Source organism: Somniosus microcephalus, unplaced genomic scaffold (genome assembly GCF_052327205.1).
Source record: "Somniosus microcephalus isolate GS21.2 unplaced genomic scaffold, FLI_Smic_1.0 unresolved_chr3, whole genome shotgun sequence".
Classification (NCBI taxonomy): Eukaryota; Metazoa; Chordata; class Chondrichthyes; order Squaliformes; family Somniosidae; genus Somniosus; species Somniosus microcephalus.
In genome coordinates, this window is record NW_028225181.1 from 72321028 (window position 1) to 72338549 (window position 17522).

General features: G+C 47.9%; 2 protein-coding genes and 1 pseudogene across 2 annotated transcripts; 1 reads left to right on the forward strand and 2 right to left on the reverse strand.

The window, feature by feature from the left end:
* Window positions 1-3048: 3048 nt before the first annotated feature.
* Window positions 3049-3417, reverse strand: LOC147091975 (histone H1.1-like). Its single transcript, XM_085976654.1, has one exon. The coding sequence runs from the start codon at window positions 3415-3417 to the stop codon at window positions 3049-3051; it is 369 nt and encodes a 122-aa protein (XP_085832780.1).
* Window positions 3418-4747: 1330 nt separating this feature from the next.
* Window positions 4748-5248, reverse strand: LOC147091976 (histone H2B type 1-A-like; annotated as a pseudogene).
* An 11716-nt stretch (window positions 5249-16964) lies between these two features.
* Window positions 16965-17303, forward strand: LOC147091977 (histone H4-like). Its single transcript, XM_085976655.1, has one exon. The coding sequence runs from the start codon at window positions 16965-16967 to the stop codon at window positions 17301-17303; it is 339 nt and encodes a 112-aa protein (XP_085832781.1).
* Window positions 17304-17522: the final 219 nt, after the last annotated feature.

Genomic DNA, 17522 nt, shown 5'->3' on the forward strand with positions numbered 1-17522 from the left:
CTTTCGTCCCCTCTGAGACGGCGTGCTTGGCCAGTTCCCCGGGCAGCAGGAGGCGGACGGCGGTCTGGATCTCCCGGCCGGGAGGAGATGGTCCGGCGTGCTTGGCCAGTTCCCCGGGCAGCAGGAGGCGGACGGCGGTCTGGATCTCCCGGCCGGGAGGAGATGGTCTGGCGTTTGGGGGACTCTTTTGGTTGGTGCTTAAACAAATTGACTGTAAATTAACAAAAGTTCAAATAAAACTTAAACAAATCAAATTAAAATTTGGTGGTCTGGGTTGATGATGCACTCCAGTCCCCACGGCGCCCACCAGTCGTGGAACTACTCAAGCGTGCCGGCGGACACCGCGTGCTCCATCTCCAGGGCCACCCGGGCGCGAACATGGCCGCGGAAGAGAGGCAGGCAATCTGGCTGGACGACCCCCTCGACCGCCGCTGCCTGGACCAATTGATGGCTTTTTTAGCCAGGCCCAGGAGCAGGCCTACAAGGAGGTCCTCCAACCTGCCCGCTCCCCTCCGCACCGGGTGACCGTAGATCAAGAGCGTGGGACTGAAGTGCAACCAAAAATCGAGGAGCAGCCCCTTCAGGTAATGAAAGAGGGGCTGCAACCTCTCACACTCCATATATACGTGGAACACGGACTCCTCCAGGCATGGCGTTTGGTGTAATGGATCAGGCGGGAGGCCTCGCAGGACTCAGTGATTGATAGGGAATAAGGCGGACGTCAACCCTTTATACCAGAGGGGAGAAGAAGCTCTCCCGGTTTACCCTTACACAGTCTTTCAGGTGAAATCTTCAGTTCGGGTGGATATAAGTCCCGTAGCAGTAATTGAAGAAGAAAAAGGTGTCTCCGTGTCCCAACCACCTTTGTAAGGATATCAAGGGATACGGAGCTAAGGTGGGTACATGGAGTTGAGGTACAGATCAGCCATGATCTAATTGAATGGCAGAGCAGACTGGAAGGGCTGAATGGCCAACTCCTGTTCCTATGTCACCAACATTTCACAACTCAGCCAACACCACCTAAAACAGATTGTCTGGCTGTTCCTTCATTGAAGAGTAATCTTAGGTTGTCAGGTGTTTTGAGATGTCCAGAGGATTTGAAAGGCACTATATAAATTCAAGGAGTGGCAAGGGAGAACTTGTAAACCCCTGAGCGTTTTTGAATTCACAGGAGAGCGGATGTTTGAGAAGGCCACGTCCTATAAATAGCGATAATCAGAGGGCTGCCTACCGCAAGTTTGGCCAGAGATCATGCACATTAGATCTGCGGCCGCCGTGCCCAAGAAGATCCAACAGGCAATAAGCAGCATTTTCATTTCAATGCGTTGAGGCAGCAGGTCATGTCATTTAGATGTCGATGCTATTTTGTGGCCTGTACCCCATAGGTTCTATTAATTTCGGCCATGGTCGCAGAGCTGTACTTTTGAAAATAAACATTTGAAAGGATCACCTGCAACTTCCATTCTCAAGCGTTGTGTTGAATGTTGCTGATAGGTTGTGGGGCTACTCATCGATCTGGGTCCGCACAATCACACACTGGTTCTTGGTGACCAAATCCTATTACCTGGGATGTTGGGAAGTCCCAAACATTTCACCAGTACGCTGGAGACCACATTCTAAAATTCCATGTGTTTATAAGTGGGGCCACCTGGTTTATGGTGCCTGAATTTTAGTACCACGTTTTGTAGGAATTTCCCCAGCGTTTTGGAGGTTGTATTCTGCGATACCATCCATTTCTTTACGTTAAAAGATGTAAATTGGTGGTCTTGACAAAGACAATCTCAGCTAGGCTATTAAAAGTGTATCGGAAGCACACAATGGAAGCGAAAATAGCTCATTATTGTTGTTTCAACGTTGATTCTTACACATTCAAGTGGCGAAGACGACTGACCTACTGAAATCGTGTCAATAACTAACAGAATTTAAATGCTATCTACGAGGCATCGCCGCAACCGCAGGAGTTCATAAAGACCTTTGTAGTTTCACGATATGCACATTGCAATAAATACTTGCAGCAACAATCGTCAGCTGCACGGCAGGATTGGATTTCAACCATTTATAATTTTCAGATAGTCTTATTGCTGAAGCGAGAAATATAACAAAATGAACAATTTGAGGCAAAAGCTGCGGTTGCGGAGCTGGCTGAGGACTGTTGAAAGTGGTGCCCAGGCTGAGGACTCCTGGTCTTCCGATTCTCCCGCCCTACAATCTATCACAGCTCTGCTGCTGTCAATTTAACCACCTTTAAAATAGGAGTTAAAAACCAATATTGGTTCATTTATTATATTATTCCTGGAAGGTATACTTCAGGAATTAAAACTCAATCGAATTTTTAATAATTTCCAGTATTGTAATGCGGAAATAATTGGTTTTCTATTTTTCAATAAGGATGATTTTGGTCTTATACCATCGGGCCAATTGCAATGTTCCTTTTTTTCACACACCCAACCCTCCGGTCCGCCTCTTTGTGAATGTTTTCTGTGGCTCTGAAAAGAGCCGTTTGATATTGAAGGTATTCATCCTCTGATTGGTCTCCCGTTTAGGAGCTGTCCTCTTGCTCTGAGCAAACTTGGCTTTCTTTCTCCGACAGGGAGGTCTCCTCCTGAGCGGGGGTTTGGTCCGCTTCCTGCTTCGGTTGTTTGGTCAGCTTTCTCGGCTTGGCACGCTGGCGTTTGCCTTTCCCTTCGGCCCTGGCCGCCTTCCTGCCCTTGGGGTTGCGGGCGGTGGCCCTCCTCGCCCCCTTCCTGGTGGCGCCCTGTTTCTGGGTCTTCCTGGGCGAGCCTCTGCTCCTGGGCACCGCTTTCCTGACCACACCTTGCTTCATAAGAACATAAGAAATAGGAGCAGGAGTAGGCCAATCGGCCCCTCGAGCCTGCTCCGCCATTCAGTAAGATCATGGCTGATCTGATCCTAACTGCCAATCCACTATCACAGAACCATCTCCTGCATCTAACAGAATTAGACACATGAAATAGGAGCAGGATCAGGCTACACGGCCCTTGAGCCCGCTCCACTAACCACAGGGCGATGACCGAGCCGAACCTAGACTCATGTCCAACTCCTCCTCCTCCTTTCCCTGGCGGCAGCGGCGGGCTCCCTCTTGGGTTTCTCCTCCTCCTCCCGGTCGCCCCACCTCTTGCTGAGCCTGAAGGAGCCCGAGGCACCGGTGCCGGTGGGCTGCAGCAGTGAACCTTTGGTCACCAGGTTCCGGGCCGCCTGGTGGACCCACCAGTTGTTTCTGGCCACGTCAGAGCCGCGGCCCGAGAGGATCTTCTTGAGAGCCGACAGCCCCCGGCACTCCTTGGTGTCCACCACCGCCTCCAGGAACTGCTGGGACACGGTGGCGCCAGGTCTCCTGGCCGGGGGTGCAGTCCTGGTCTTCCTCCTGGTGTTCCTGGCAGGGAGAGTGTCGGCCATGGCTTGGGCTGGGACCTGTTCTCTCTCTCTCTCTCTCTCTCTCTCTCTCTATCCGAGTGTGTGCTGGGGGATGAAGAGTTTCCAGCAGCCGGCGCTATTTAACCAGGCGAACCAGACGCTGCAGAGCCAAAGGTCTCATCTCCTGAAAAATGCCCTCCAACAAAACATAAAACAAAGTCGCCTTCTTTCCAAAGCGTGTATCACCTCAGAGCGATGATATATCCCCAGAGACATTCTCTCTCGCTCTTTACGGAGGTCACTGACCATCATCAAAGACCCTACCCACCCCAGCCACAGTCTGTTTGCCCCCCTGCCATCTGGGAGACGCTACAGATGCATTCGCACCCGAACGACCAGATTTAGGAACAGCTTCTTGCCCAGGGCTGTCGTCCTACTGAACTCCACAAATAAACTCTAAAGCCTGCACATCTGCCAATGCACTTTATTATGTTTATGTTTATGTATTACAAGCCAAATGAATGTTGAATGTTAAATGTCTTAATCTAAATGTACACTCTCGGGAGCCGCAAGCCTACATTTCGTTATACTGCACTTGTGCCCTAACAATGACAATAAAGTTGATTATTATTATTATTAAGTTCTTCTGAATCTTATGTTTTTTCATGTATCTTTAGCTCAACTCTCTGTAAAGACTTGAGCGTCTCTTCATCTCTTTCCCCCGTGAAACGTCTTGGGACGTGTTTCGACCTTAAATGTCATTTGTAAATGCGAGTTGTGCAGATTTCTTGATCTGGGGAAATGTGTCCGTCTTATCTCCTACTCCAAGTCGCGGTCTCAATGATTTCTTGTCTCCAAGTTCTCCCCTTCCCTGTACAAAACAAAGGTCTTCCTGAACCGAAATGTGGCGTCACTGAACATTAATGCTTGAGCGACCTCCTATTTTACCCGCTTTTTTCCACAATATTGGCGGTCCGGCAACATTGATCTTCGCTGTACTCCTGGGTTTCAATATCAAGAGTAAATTCTTCAACTGGCAGGGAAGAGCCTTGGTTTCAACCGAAATCCTTGTTCTCGGAGTTATTGAGCGCCGATTGCCCCCTTCCCCGTGAATTCCCCAATCCCTTCAGGGACTTATACTCAAAAGTAAGAAATGCGAATTAAAACAGCTTTCATAAATAGAATGCACCACATGTAGATGGATGAACCGGACGATTAATTTAGCAATTCATTGCATTAACATATAGCCTAACAGAAGTATTTGTTCAGGGGTCTCGGTTTTGTTTTACAGTTCCGTTTTAAGGCTTTGTGAAGTGGCTCTTAAAAGAGCCGTTTGGTGATTTAATTGCAGGTTTTATTTTGGGAGGGGGACTCTACTTGGAGCTGGTGTATTTGGTGACCGCCTTGGTCCCCTCCGAGAAGGCGTGCTTGGCCAGTTCCCCGGGCAGCAGGAGGCGGACGGCGGTCTGGATCTCCCGGGAGGAGATGGTCTGGTGTTTGGTGTAATGGATCAGGCGGGAGGCCTCGCAGGCAATGCGCTCGAAGATGTCGGTGACGAACGAGTTGATGACACTCATGACCTTGGAGGAGATGCCGGTGTCGGGTCGGGGTGGACCTTCTTCAGCACCTTGTAGATGTAGATGCTGGAACTCTGCTTCCTGCTCCTCCTGTGCTTCCTGTCCCCTCTCCTGGTCATTTTCATGGCGGTTTTGTTCGAGCCCTTCTTGGAGATGAAGCCCTTGGCAGCGGCTGTGGTGGAACTGGTGGAAACAGCAGCAGCAGCAGTCGGCATGGCAAGCCCTTCAATTCCTTCTCCACGGCGACTGGTTAATAAAAACACAAAGCAACATCGAAATGGAGCCCGCAACCCCTCCTTTATATACACAGCTTTATCCTAATGAAGGATGCCCAATTGTCTATTCCAATTGGCTGATCCTTGACACATCACATGTTCAGGCTGCACAAATCACAGTCACCTATCAAGTTTTTTTTGCCGGAAGCCGCTGCCACGCAAGGAATGGGGAAACCTTAATTTGCTGGAGCAAAATCCCAAAGCTATATATATATATATATAAAATCTCATACTCTCATGTGACACGTCCACATTAAATGTCTTATGCGAAATACATTCATTCGAGCCACAACAATTCTGGAACTCCCCATAATATACAAGTTAGACGGGTCCCAGAAACTACAAAAGAGATTGTCTAAGAAAAAAATATATGCACTTAATCGCTTCTGTTTAAGAAAGGCCACTGCAATATTAGCTATTTACTAAAACCCTTATGGCATAGTACACAAATGCTGAACCTGAGGCAATTTATTTGTTATTTAAAAAGATTCTCGGGATGTAGGCATCGCTGGCAAGGCCAGCTTTTATTGCCCATCCCTAATCGCCCTTGAGGAGGGGGTGGTGAGCCGGCTCCTTGAACCGCTGCAGTCCGTGTGGTGAAGGTACTCCCACAGTGCTGTTAGGGAGGGCGTTCCAGGATTTTGACCCAGCGACGATGAAGGATCGGCGATATGTTTCTAAGTCAGGATGGTGTGTGACTTGGAGGGGAACTTGGAGGTGGTGGTGTTCCCATGCGCCTGCCGCCCTTGTCCTTCTAGGTGGAAGAGGTCGCGGGTCTGGGAGGTGCTGCCGAAGAAGCCTTGGCGAGTTGCTGCAGTGCATCTTGTCGATGGTCCACACTGGAGAGTATTCCATCACACTCCTGACTTGTGCCTTGTAGATGGTGGAAAGGCTTGGAGTCAGGAAGTGAGACACTCACTGCAGAATACGCTGGAAACATGAGGAAAAGTAGGGCGACATGGATGATCGTATGGAGCAGAAACACCAACACAATTCCAACTCTTAATCCAATGAATACCAATCATTTCTGTGACTATTTTTTCTCCAACTCACTCTAGTCTGCAAGATGCTTCACGACGGCTGCAGCTGGTTGCAAAGGCTCCCGAGAGCTGGAGGACAACCGCCAGGATCATTCGAAGATTCTCGGGTTTATCGGCCGCAGCAATGATTTAAAAATAAAGATATTTATTGTATAATTCTGGAACAACCTCTTTCATCTGAAGGGTGTGGTGTCTCTGAAAAGAGCCTGTTGTTTTGGTTCACACGGGTGGTATTTCTGTTTGGGGTTTTCAGTCTTGGCCGCCGCCCGTGGGGCTGCTGCCGCCTTCTGGTCTCGGCAGCTCCCGGGCTTCCTGCCCCTGGAGGGGACCTGGGGCCCCCGACGGCTCCCGGGTCGCCCGGCGGGCCTCGCCCCCTTGCGGACCCCGCCCGCCCTCTTCTCGGCCTTTCTCCGGCGGGCGGCAGCAGCAGGATCACCGGCCCCGGCCTCCTTCCTCCTCCGCCCCCTGGGCTTGTTCTTGGCCGGCCGGCCGCACCAGTGAGGCCTCGGTCACCAGGCTCCGCACCGCCTGCTTCACCCGCCAGTTGATGCGCGGCAGGTCGTAGCCGGCGGCCGACAGCGCCTGCTTGACGGCGGCCAGCGACAGGCCGCGCCGCTCCCTGGAAGCCGCCACCGCCTGCAGGATGTGGCCCGACACCGTGGGCCCGCCCGCCGGCCGCGCCTTGGGCTGAGCTCCTCCTCTTCCTGGCGTTGCAGCCTCGGGCCGGGCCTTTGGTCTGGTCGCCCGAAGCCATTTTATTTTGTCGCTCGGTCAGCGCCTACCCCCCTCCTCCGGCTGCTCCGCGCTCCTCACCGCGCCGAGTCCAGCTGCCGAGCGGCAGCGGCGGCCGCGCCTTTTGTAAGCTCAAGGCGGACGGTCCAGAGGCAACTCCTCCACCGGGACCCGGCGCGTGGCCGAGCGCCGCCTGCGACTCTTTCTGTGTGAGTGTGAGCGTGAAAAGATTTGGTTGCATTCTTCAAACCTTCAACCCCTCCCTCTCCCTAGGCGGCTGCATCCCATTTTGTTGCATTCTTCAAACCTTCAACCCCTCCCTCTCCCTAGGCGGGTGCATTCCTTTTGGTTGCATTGTTCAAACCTTCAACCCCTCCCTCTCCCAAGGCGGGTGCATCCCTTTTGGTTGCATTCTTCAAACCTTCAACCCCTCTCTCTCCCGAGGCGGGTGCATCCCTTTTGGTTGCATTCTTCAAACCTACAACCCCTCTTTCACCCGAGGCGGTGCATCCATTACATTAACCATGCGAACTAAACTTTGAATTCGGGTTTGCCTCACACCGATTACTCCATTCCGCGACCGGTGGGCGCCGCGGGGACTGGAGTGCATTATCAACCCGGACAATCAAATTTTAATTTAATTTGTTAAGTTTTATTTAAAGTTTTATTAATTTACAGACATTTTGTTTAAGTACCCAATCAAAAGAGTACACCGATTACTCCTCAGATAACGAAGCAGTCCCTGCCCGCCTGCAGCAAGACCCGGACAACATTCAGGATTGGGCTGATAATTGACAAGTGCCAGACAATGACCAGCTCCAACAAGAGAGAGAGCCTAGCCACCTCCCCTTGACATGCAATGGGACAGCATTCTTCAAACCTACAACCCAACACCCACCTCCCCTCAATGGGCAGGTGCATCAAATTTGGCTGCATTCTTCAAACTTTCAATACCCCCCTCCCCCTCCCTGGGCAGGTGCATCCGATCTGGTTGCGCTCTTCAAACTTTGAATTTGGGCTTGTCTTACACCAATTACTCCTCAGGCAATGAAGCAGTCCTTGCCCGCATGCAGCAAGACCTGGACAGCATTCAGGCTTCGGCTGATAAGTGGCTAGTAACATTCGCAACTCACAAGTTTCAGGCAATGACCATTTCCAACAAGAGAGAGTCCAGCCACCTCCCCTTGACATTCAACGGGATTATCATCATGTCACAGTTCAAGAAGGCAGCTCAAGGGCAATTAGGGATGGGCAATAAATGCCGGCCTTATCAGTGACGCCCACATCCCATGAATGAATAATAAATAAAGATTGAACCATATTTTAAAACACATCACAATATTACTCAGCATACAGCAAACAAAGTCTATTTAACAAACTACAGAAAACATAACTCATGACCGAAACTACAGCAAAGTCTCCTGATAATAGAGAGTTTATTTCTCCAATGAAATGCCGTGAGTGGAGGATAGTTCCAAAATAGAAATGATATGCTTAAAATTAATCCCAGTCATTTACAGCTGTGTGCTCTCCAGGCATGATTGATGCAGGTATTTCCAAATCATCTCCATTCTGCCTGGTGCTTGAAATATCATTATATGCAGTCATGTGAAAATCGTGTTTCCTACATTACAACAGCGACTGCACTTCAAAATACTTCATTGGCTGTACAGCGCTTTGAGACATCCTGAGGTGGTGAAAGGCGCTGAGGGCGGTGTCAGGGATGCTTAAGTCCACTCCAGCTGAACTTGCTCCCGGTGCAGTCCCACATTGCCCCGCCTGCCATTCACCATGATGCCACCGTGCTCCATGAGGTGGAAGAAATCATGAGCAACGTTGACCTTCCCATTCACAAAGACTGGATAAACCCACCACGAAAGCGCTGAAAGTTGCACCGGCCATTCTGGGAAACAGCAGCCACTTTTGATGCAGCTGGTATCGACCCACTATCCAGATGGACAGATTCGTGGGATGCATGCAACATAAAGAACCGACACCTCATCGCTGACTCAACAGCAGAGGCCCCTGGCTTTGACCTCGCTCAAAGACAGCGGACAGCGCTCAACCCAATCCGCACAGGACATGGACGCTGCGGCCAGCCGCTCCACAAGTGGAAGATGAGGGACGACCCGATGTGCGACTGTGGCCATGAGTCCCAGACCATTGAACACATCACACATGCCCACTAAAGATCTGTTGTGGGAGGCCCCTCATTTCTCCGCTCGGCATCTCAGGAGGCCATCGGATGGACGGCCAAACTAGACATCCCATCATAAGCTTTACCCATCAGACCAAAGCAGTAGTAATGCAAGTCTTTCTTTGTTTCTTTTTCCAGCAACAAATTGTTTTGTTATTAATACAAAAGGACTTTTATATCGGTGGACAACTGAGGCCATACTAAGACCAGAGGCGGAGACCGAGATCTGGTTCAATGGTCAATATAGAATCTACAGCACAGAAACAGACCATTTGGCCCAACTGCTTGATGCCGATGTTTATACTGCACACAAACCTCCTACCACTCGAATTGCCCCTTCCCACCCTAGCTCTCTATTCTGCACTGTACTACAGTGTCAGCTGTGGCTCAGTGGGCAGCACACTCGCCTCTGAGTCAGAAGGTTGTGGGTTCAAGTCCCACTCCAGAGACTTGAGCACATAAAACTAGGCTGACACTGCAGTGCAGTGCTGAGGGAGTGCGGCACTGTCGGAGGTGCCGTCTTTCTGATGAGATGTTAAAACCAAGGTCCCGTCTGCCCTCTTAGGTCGATGTAAAAGATCCCATGGCACTATTTCGAACAGAGCAGGGAAAGTTCTCTCTGGTGTCCTGGCCAATACTTATCCCTCAGCCATCATAACAAAAACAGATTATCTGGTCATTATCACGTTGCTGTTTGTGGGAGCTTGCTGTAGGCAAATTGGCTGCCACATTACAACAGTGACGACACTCCAAAAGTACTTCATTGGCTGTAAAGCGCTTTGAGATGTCTGATGGTCATGAAATGTGCTATATAAATGCAAGTCTTTCCTTCTTAAGTCCCTTCTCCCTCATGTATGCATCAAGCCTCACCTTAAATGCACTGGTGCTCTCTGCTTCAACCGTTCCATGTGGCAGCCAGTTCCACATTCTCACCACTCTCTGTGTCAAAACAATCCTCCTGAATTCCTTATTTGATCTGTTAGTGGATCTCTTATGTTTAAGCCCACTTGTTCTGGACCCACAAGTGGAAACAATTTCTCCACATCCACCCCATAGAACCCCTTCCTAATTTGAAAGACCTTGATCGGGTCTCTTCGTAGTCATCACTTCTCCGGAGAAAAGAACCCCAGCCTGCTGATAGTTCCCATGCTCTCGATTCTGGAAACATTCTTGTAAGTCTTTCCTGCAGTTTTCCCAATGCTTCAGTATCCTTTTTGTAATATGGATACAAGAACAGTACACATTACTCCAGTGGTGGTCTAACCAAGGTTCTATATAAATTGGCATCTCTGCTTTTTTATTCAATTTCTCCAGCAATGAACCTCAGTAATTTATTTGTACTCTTTATGACCTTATCAAGGTGTGTTGCTTCAGTTAGCAATTTACGTACTGTATCTGTATTCCCAGGAATAAGTGGCCTCCTTATTCCACTTACCAAAATGAACCACCTCACACTTAGCTATAGTGAATTTCATTTGCCATTTATCTGCCCATTCTGCAAGCCTGTTTATATCTTCCTGTGTTTTGGTGTAGCTCCCCACATTATTAGTTCTACCCCCCCCCCCACCTCACCCCAATTTGGTATCAAATTGATCGATTTTTGTTAGGCAAAGTTATTAAGGGTCACGGGAACAAGGTTGGTAGAGGGGGTTGAGATACAGATCAGCCATGATCTCATTGAATGGCGGAACAGGCTCGAGGGGCTGAATGGCCTCCTCCTGTTCCTATATGCCAATCAGCAAATTTCGACTCTAGATCTCCGATTTCTGAGTCTAAATCATTTATATATATATATCTATAAGGTGAACAACGGTGGTCCCTGTAGGACACCACTTCCCATTTTCTGTCAGTCCATGAAACGTCCATTAACTCCTATCCTCCGTTTTATAGCCATCTTTGCTAAAATCACCAAAGTTTAGAACGCAAAGGAGACTGGGGAAATTCTCCAATTTTGCATTTTTAGATTCATTATAGATTTTCATGACTACATAAGACCAGGTTAAAATTTGGTCACAAACCAGTACAATGGAAGGATATGCTTTTTGTTCCAATTTCTGCCATTGGAGCTTTTGCCCTGCCAAGCACTACACCTAGGCACTGAAGAAAGCAACCTGGCCTGTTTGTCCAGTTCTCCCCAGGCTGAAGATGCATGGCAGTCTTGATCGCCCTGGACGGAATGGTTGAGCGTTCAGTATAACAGGCCGAACGAAAAGCCTTGTTTGTGACAAGTTAAAAAAAACATGTGATTAAGTAAAGAAAGACTTGCATTTGTATAGCGCCTTTCATGACCTCAGGATGTCCCAAAGCTCTTTGCAGCCAATGAAATACTTTTGAAGTGTAGTTACTGTTGCAGTGTAGGAAATGCAGCAGCCAATTTGCGCACAGCAAGCTCCCACAAATGGGCAATGTGATAAAGACCAAGTAATCTGTTTTTGTTATGTTGATTGAGGGATAAATATTGGCCAGGACACCGGGGATAACTCTCCTGCTCTTGTTCGAAATCGTGGCCCTTGGGATCTATTTACATCCACCTGAGAGAGCAGACGGGGCCTCGGTTTAACGTCTCATCTGAAAGACTGCACCTCCGACAGTGCAGCGCTCCCTCAGCACTGCACTGGAGTGTCAGCCTAGATTTTGTGCTGATGTTTCTGGAGTGGGGACTCTGAACCCCACAACCTTCTGATTCAAGAGGCAAGGGGGCTACCCACTGAGCCACAGCTGAAAGCAGGTCCCTCTCACAAATCACCCCTGCCCTTGCAGACCTACTTTGGCTCCTGGCTCCCTAACACCTCCAATTTAAAAGAAAAGAAATGTATATTAATGCAAGAGGCTTTCAAAACAATAAAAAAAACAATTCAAGATTCCCATGGATTTGGAAGAAATTTCTAACTTAGGAGTGAACCTGCTTTGTTAGTTCATAAATGTCATAAGGCTCAGTCTGGGGGTTGAATCTGGCGAGGCTTCCTGTTATAGAAGTCATCCAATTTTCACTACATTAAATTCAACGGAATGAAAATCGGGCGGTTTATTTAACAGGCAGCCGATCCGCAACACCCGTTTTACGCCTGAGTGCTAAGGTGAAAATCTACCCCCTGTAATGATATCGGCAAATAGTGATGGTGTTTGCCTGTTTGATTATGATGCCTTACCAGCATGTTTGCATGTATTGATTACTTATGCCTGACCAGCAGAGGGCATGTGACAGAGACAAGCAGTTTAGTTTTGGTTTCGTTCTAGAGGGATCTCAACATGATGTCTCCTGTAAATGCTGTTAAAAGAGTTGAACAAGCTTTAGATTAAAAGACATTCTCTTTCATAAATGTCTTGTCATTGAACCCACAAAGAAATCAATACATGGTGTCAGAAGTGATTGAAAGAGATGAAGAGGAAAAATCTGAAGTTAAATCAGCTCTCCACAGATTAGCAAGCCAAAAGAGAACATCGTTACTTACCATTAGAGAATAGCTAACGAAGTGAAAAATGGAAGGTTTACTCCCACCGGCGATTCTTCAGTTGACAGGCAATCTGGCTGAAAATTGGAGGACATTCAAACAACGTTTGGAGTTGTATTTATCAGCAATCAGAGCTGACGAGAAAAGTGATAAAATGAAAGCGTCACTGTTCTTACATGTCGTGGGTGATGAAGCGCTGGAGGTGTATAATAACTTCACATTCGCTGCTGATGGAGACAAAATGAAGCTAGATAAAATAATGGAACAGTTTGAGGCCTACTGCATACCTAAATGTAATGTGACGTTTGAGAGGCACAGATTTTTCACATGTGTACAGAAAACGGGTGAGACTATTGATCAGTATGTGACTGAACTGAGAAACAGAAGCAAATCGTGTGAATTTGGGTGACTGACAGACTCGCTGATAAATGACAGACTGGTGTGTGGTATTCCGAATAATGGTCTAAGGGAAAGACTGCTAAGAGAGCAAGATCTAGACCTGGGAAAAGCCATAGCACTGTGTAGGGCTACAGAGACTGTGAAGTTGCAGGCAAAGGAGCTGTTCAGTGACAGTAGCTGCAACGTGGATGCAGTGAGAAAGAACGGATACAAAGCGTTTAACAAAAAGAGCGCCAATGTGAAAAAAGAGGCGTGGCCAGCGAACGAAAATGAAAGGGACAATCGAAAGTCATGTAGTCGATGCGATACACAGCATACACCAAGAAAGTGTCCAGCATATGGGAAAACATGCAATAATTGCAACAAAAACAACCATTATGCCCGTTGCTGTAAGAACCAAGTGCAACAAAGCAAGGTCCATACAGTAGATGAAAGCGAGATAGAGGAGTTCTATGTAGATGTTGTGTCTGAAAACAAAAAAGAAGAAAGAGACTGGATGTTGACACTAAAAGTGAATGACATACACATTCCATTTAAATTGGATACTGGAGCACAAGTTAATGTGATATCAGAGACTGATTTTAAGAAAATTAGACCCAGACCAAAGATGCATGGAATAAAAGTGAAAGTGACAGGATACTCAGGTGAAAGGAAGATGCATTGTCAAAGTAACACACAAGGACAGAGAGCACACGCTAGCATTAATCGTGGTGCCAAAGGATGTGCAAGCTATAATAGGTTTAAAAGCCTGTGAGAGACTGAACCTGGTAAAGAGAGTCCTCGTTGTGGAAAGCGAAGGAGAGACAGTCTATGATGAACTGAATGTTGCGTACACACCGGGTAAGCTGATGTATACAGCAGACACGTTGTCCAGAGCTGTTGACCCAGGAGAGCCCGCAAACACAGTGAAAAGACTGATGTACAAGGCAAAAGACAGTGGAACTGACTTCTACCAGAGCATGCTTGTATACCGCACAACGCCGCTCGAGTGTGGTATGTCACCAGCCCAACTCCTTATGGGATGTTGGCTAAGGTCAAACCTACCCATCCCGGAGAACCTCCTGAAAACGGAAGAGGGGGAGAAAGTGAGGAAGTTCAAAGAGCAACAGAAAGAAAAGCAAAAGTACTACTATGACAGAGGAACACAAAACCTACCTGAACTCCACACTGGTGACCAAGTAAGGTTCAAAGACAAAACAAACACATGGACTCAGAAGGGAACTGTCCTGAGTGAAGTTCAACCAAGATCATACACCATTCAGACAGATGAGGGTGCTGTTCTGAGAAGAAATCGTCGAGATCTTCTCATGGGACCAGCCACAGCAGGTCAAAAGACTGATACTGTTGAACAACCTGATCACACAGCAGGTCGAAAGACTGATACTGTTGAACAACCTGATCACACAGCTGAGAACCAATCATCTGAGGCAACAACTCAGATTCAAGGACAATCAATCAGAAAATCCTCAAGACACGCGAAGCCTCCTGAGAGACTCATTGAGCAAATTTAAGGACTCTTGTTATAGAAGGAAGTAATGTTATCTTATTCTTTCTTCAAGTTCTAGTGTATTTACATATTTCAGGTGAACACACAAAGCAAGGTTAAAAAACCTTGATCATGATAATGATAATGTAAGTTCATTAAGTGTTACAGTTAAAATGCAGATTAATACAAAGAAAACATGTTGTTAGTTAAAAGTAAAATACTTTTGTTTTAAGAAAAGGAGATGTAATGATATCGGCAAATAGTGATGGTGTTTGCCTGTTTGATTATGATGCCTTACCAGCATGTTTGCATGTATTGATTACTTATGCCTGACCAGCAGAGGGCATGTGACAGAGACAAGCAGTTTAGTTTTGGTTTCGTTCTAGAGGGATCTCAACATGATGTCTCCTGTAAATGCTGTTAAAAGAGTTGAACAAGCTTTAGATTAAAAGACACTCTCTTTCATAAATGCATAGTGGTTAGCACTGTTGCCTCGCAGCGCCAGGGACCCGGGATCGAATCCGGCCTCGGGTGACTGTCTGTGTGGAGTTTGCACATTCTCCCCGTGTTTGCGTGGGTTTCCTCCGGGTGCTCCGGTTTCCTCCCACAGTCCAAAGATGTGCCGGTTAGGTTGATTGGCTATGATAAATTAACCCTTAGTGGTAGGGGGATTAAATATGTGGGGTTACGGGGATAGGGTGAGATATGTGTTGGTGTAGGGGTTACGGGGATCGGGTGGGATATGTGTCAGTGCAGGCTCGATGGGCCGAAATGGCCTCTATCTGCACTGTGGGGTTTCTGTGATTCTGTGATTCTGTGAAATGTCTTGTCATTGAACTAACAAAGAAATCAATACACCCCCTGGGTTTCTCCCCTTACTCTCCATCACGAATATCGCCTACTTCCACCCCTGTGGCATCACCTGCCTCCGCCCCTGCCTCAGACCATTTGCTGCTGAAAGTCGCATCCATGCCTTTGTCGCCCCCCAGGCACGGCTATTCCAAGGCTCTCCTGGGCAGCCTCCCTTCCTTCATCCTCGGCAAACTTCAGCTTATCCAAGACTCTGCTGCCTGTATCCTATCCCACACCAGGTCCCGCTCACAAATCACCCCTGCTCTTGTCGGCCTACTTTGGCTCCTGGTTCCCTACCGCTTCCAATTTCACAGGAAAGAAAGGAATATGCTGCATATTAACTTAAGAGGTGCACAAAACAACAACAATGTAGAAAAACGTCCCAAGGCGCTTCACAGGAGCGATTATCGAGCAGAATTTGACAGCGAGCCACATAAGGAGAGATTAGGGTGGATGACCAAAAGCTTGGTCAAAGAGGGAGGTTTTAGGAGTGTCTTAAAGGAGGAAAGAGAGGTCGAGAGGCAGAGAGGTTTAGGGAAACAATGGAAAACAATTACTGAGAAATAGACCAGAAAATATTAATGTTGCATCCATAGACCTTCCTATCTAGCAAAGATTGATTAGTATTGTAAACCATAGTAATCACATGCAATTGGAAATATGGGGAGATGGAGTAACATTTCTATTAGGAATGATTCCTAGTAGTCTTGTCTGTATATTGGCAAGTGGCTGTTTATTCTGTCATTTGCTCTTCTGATTAATTTTTGTGCTGGTAAAGCTGCTGATGGACAACGCACATACAGTGGCCCTTGCATTCTGAAACCCCTGGAGCTACTTTCTAAAGCAAAGGTTTCACCTCAGATCACAATTGGGATTTCACTGATTGCTGGTAGGTGCTCAAGTCTGAGGGTCAGGAGGACTCAGAGAGTAGCCATCTCCCAGTCATTATTATATTAAACCTTTGTGCTTATCAGCGATTACAACACTCTGTGAAAGAGGTGTCTAGGCTGCCTTCATCCAGGTTGCATCTAACTGAAGGCATCTCCCCACCCCCACCCTCCACCCCTGTTAACTTGTGAAAACCCGGGTGAACTGGAAACACCCCACAAAGGCGGAGGGCGGGGGTGGAGGGAACAGTGGTACAATGGAAAAGTCGTCTGCTGGAAGGACCGAAACATGTAATGGGAGATAAAAACTGGGAAGGACTTTAATAAAGCACAGCTGAAGGAGACAAAACTGTGTCCAAAACAAGGTCTGGCACAAGGAAGATCGATTCTATTTCCCTCTCTCTCTCTCCACAGGCGCTGCCCAACCTGCTGCGTATATTCCGTGCAGTTTCTGTTTTTATTTCAGGTTTGACAGCATTCGCAGTATTTTGCTTATCTCCCCCACGGGTGCAGTTCAATATCGGCTACTTGAGAAGGAACCGGGAGTCCTCATTTTCATCCTGACTCCGCCCATTTATGGGTTTCCAACCAGGTCCGCCAGCATTGTATAAAAGGAGTGTGCGGCGCCGTAAACTCTTCTTCCCAAGTCAATTACTGGGGTTGTTTGTTTTGCAATAGCTTAAGTTTCAGTTATGACCGGCAGAGGGAAAGGGGGTAAGGGGCTGGGGAAAGGCGGAGTCAAGCAGCACAGCAAAGTCCATCGTGACAGCATCCAGGGCATCACCAAGCCCGCCATCCACCGCCTGGCTCGGCGAGGCGGCGTCAAGCGCATCTCCGGTCTCATCTACGAAGAGACCCGGGGTGTGCTGAAGGTCTTCCTGGAGAACATCATCAGAGACTCGGTCACCTACACGGAACACGTGAAGCGCAGGACGGTCACTGCCCTGGACGTGGTGTACGCGCTGAAACACCAGGGGCGGACACTCTATGGATCGGTGGTTGAAAAGATTAAAATAAAATTATGGATCTGAACCAAAGAAAAAAGGCTCTTTTAATAGCCACCCATTCAATCGACAAGAGGTCTGTGAAATGTAAAAATTCTGGTAAACCTCACTGCGAGATTTGACAATGAGGGGCGTGGCAGGAGTAGGCACAGATAAGAACATAAGAAACAGGAACAGGAGTCGGCCATTTGGCCCTTCGAGCCTGCTCCGCCACCTCATCTCCACTTTCCTGTACTATCCCCTGAT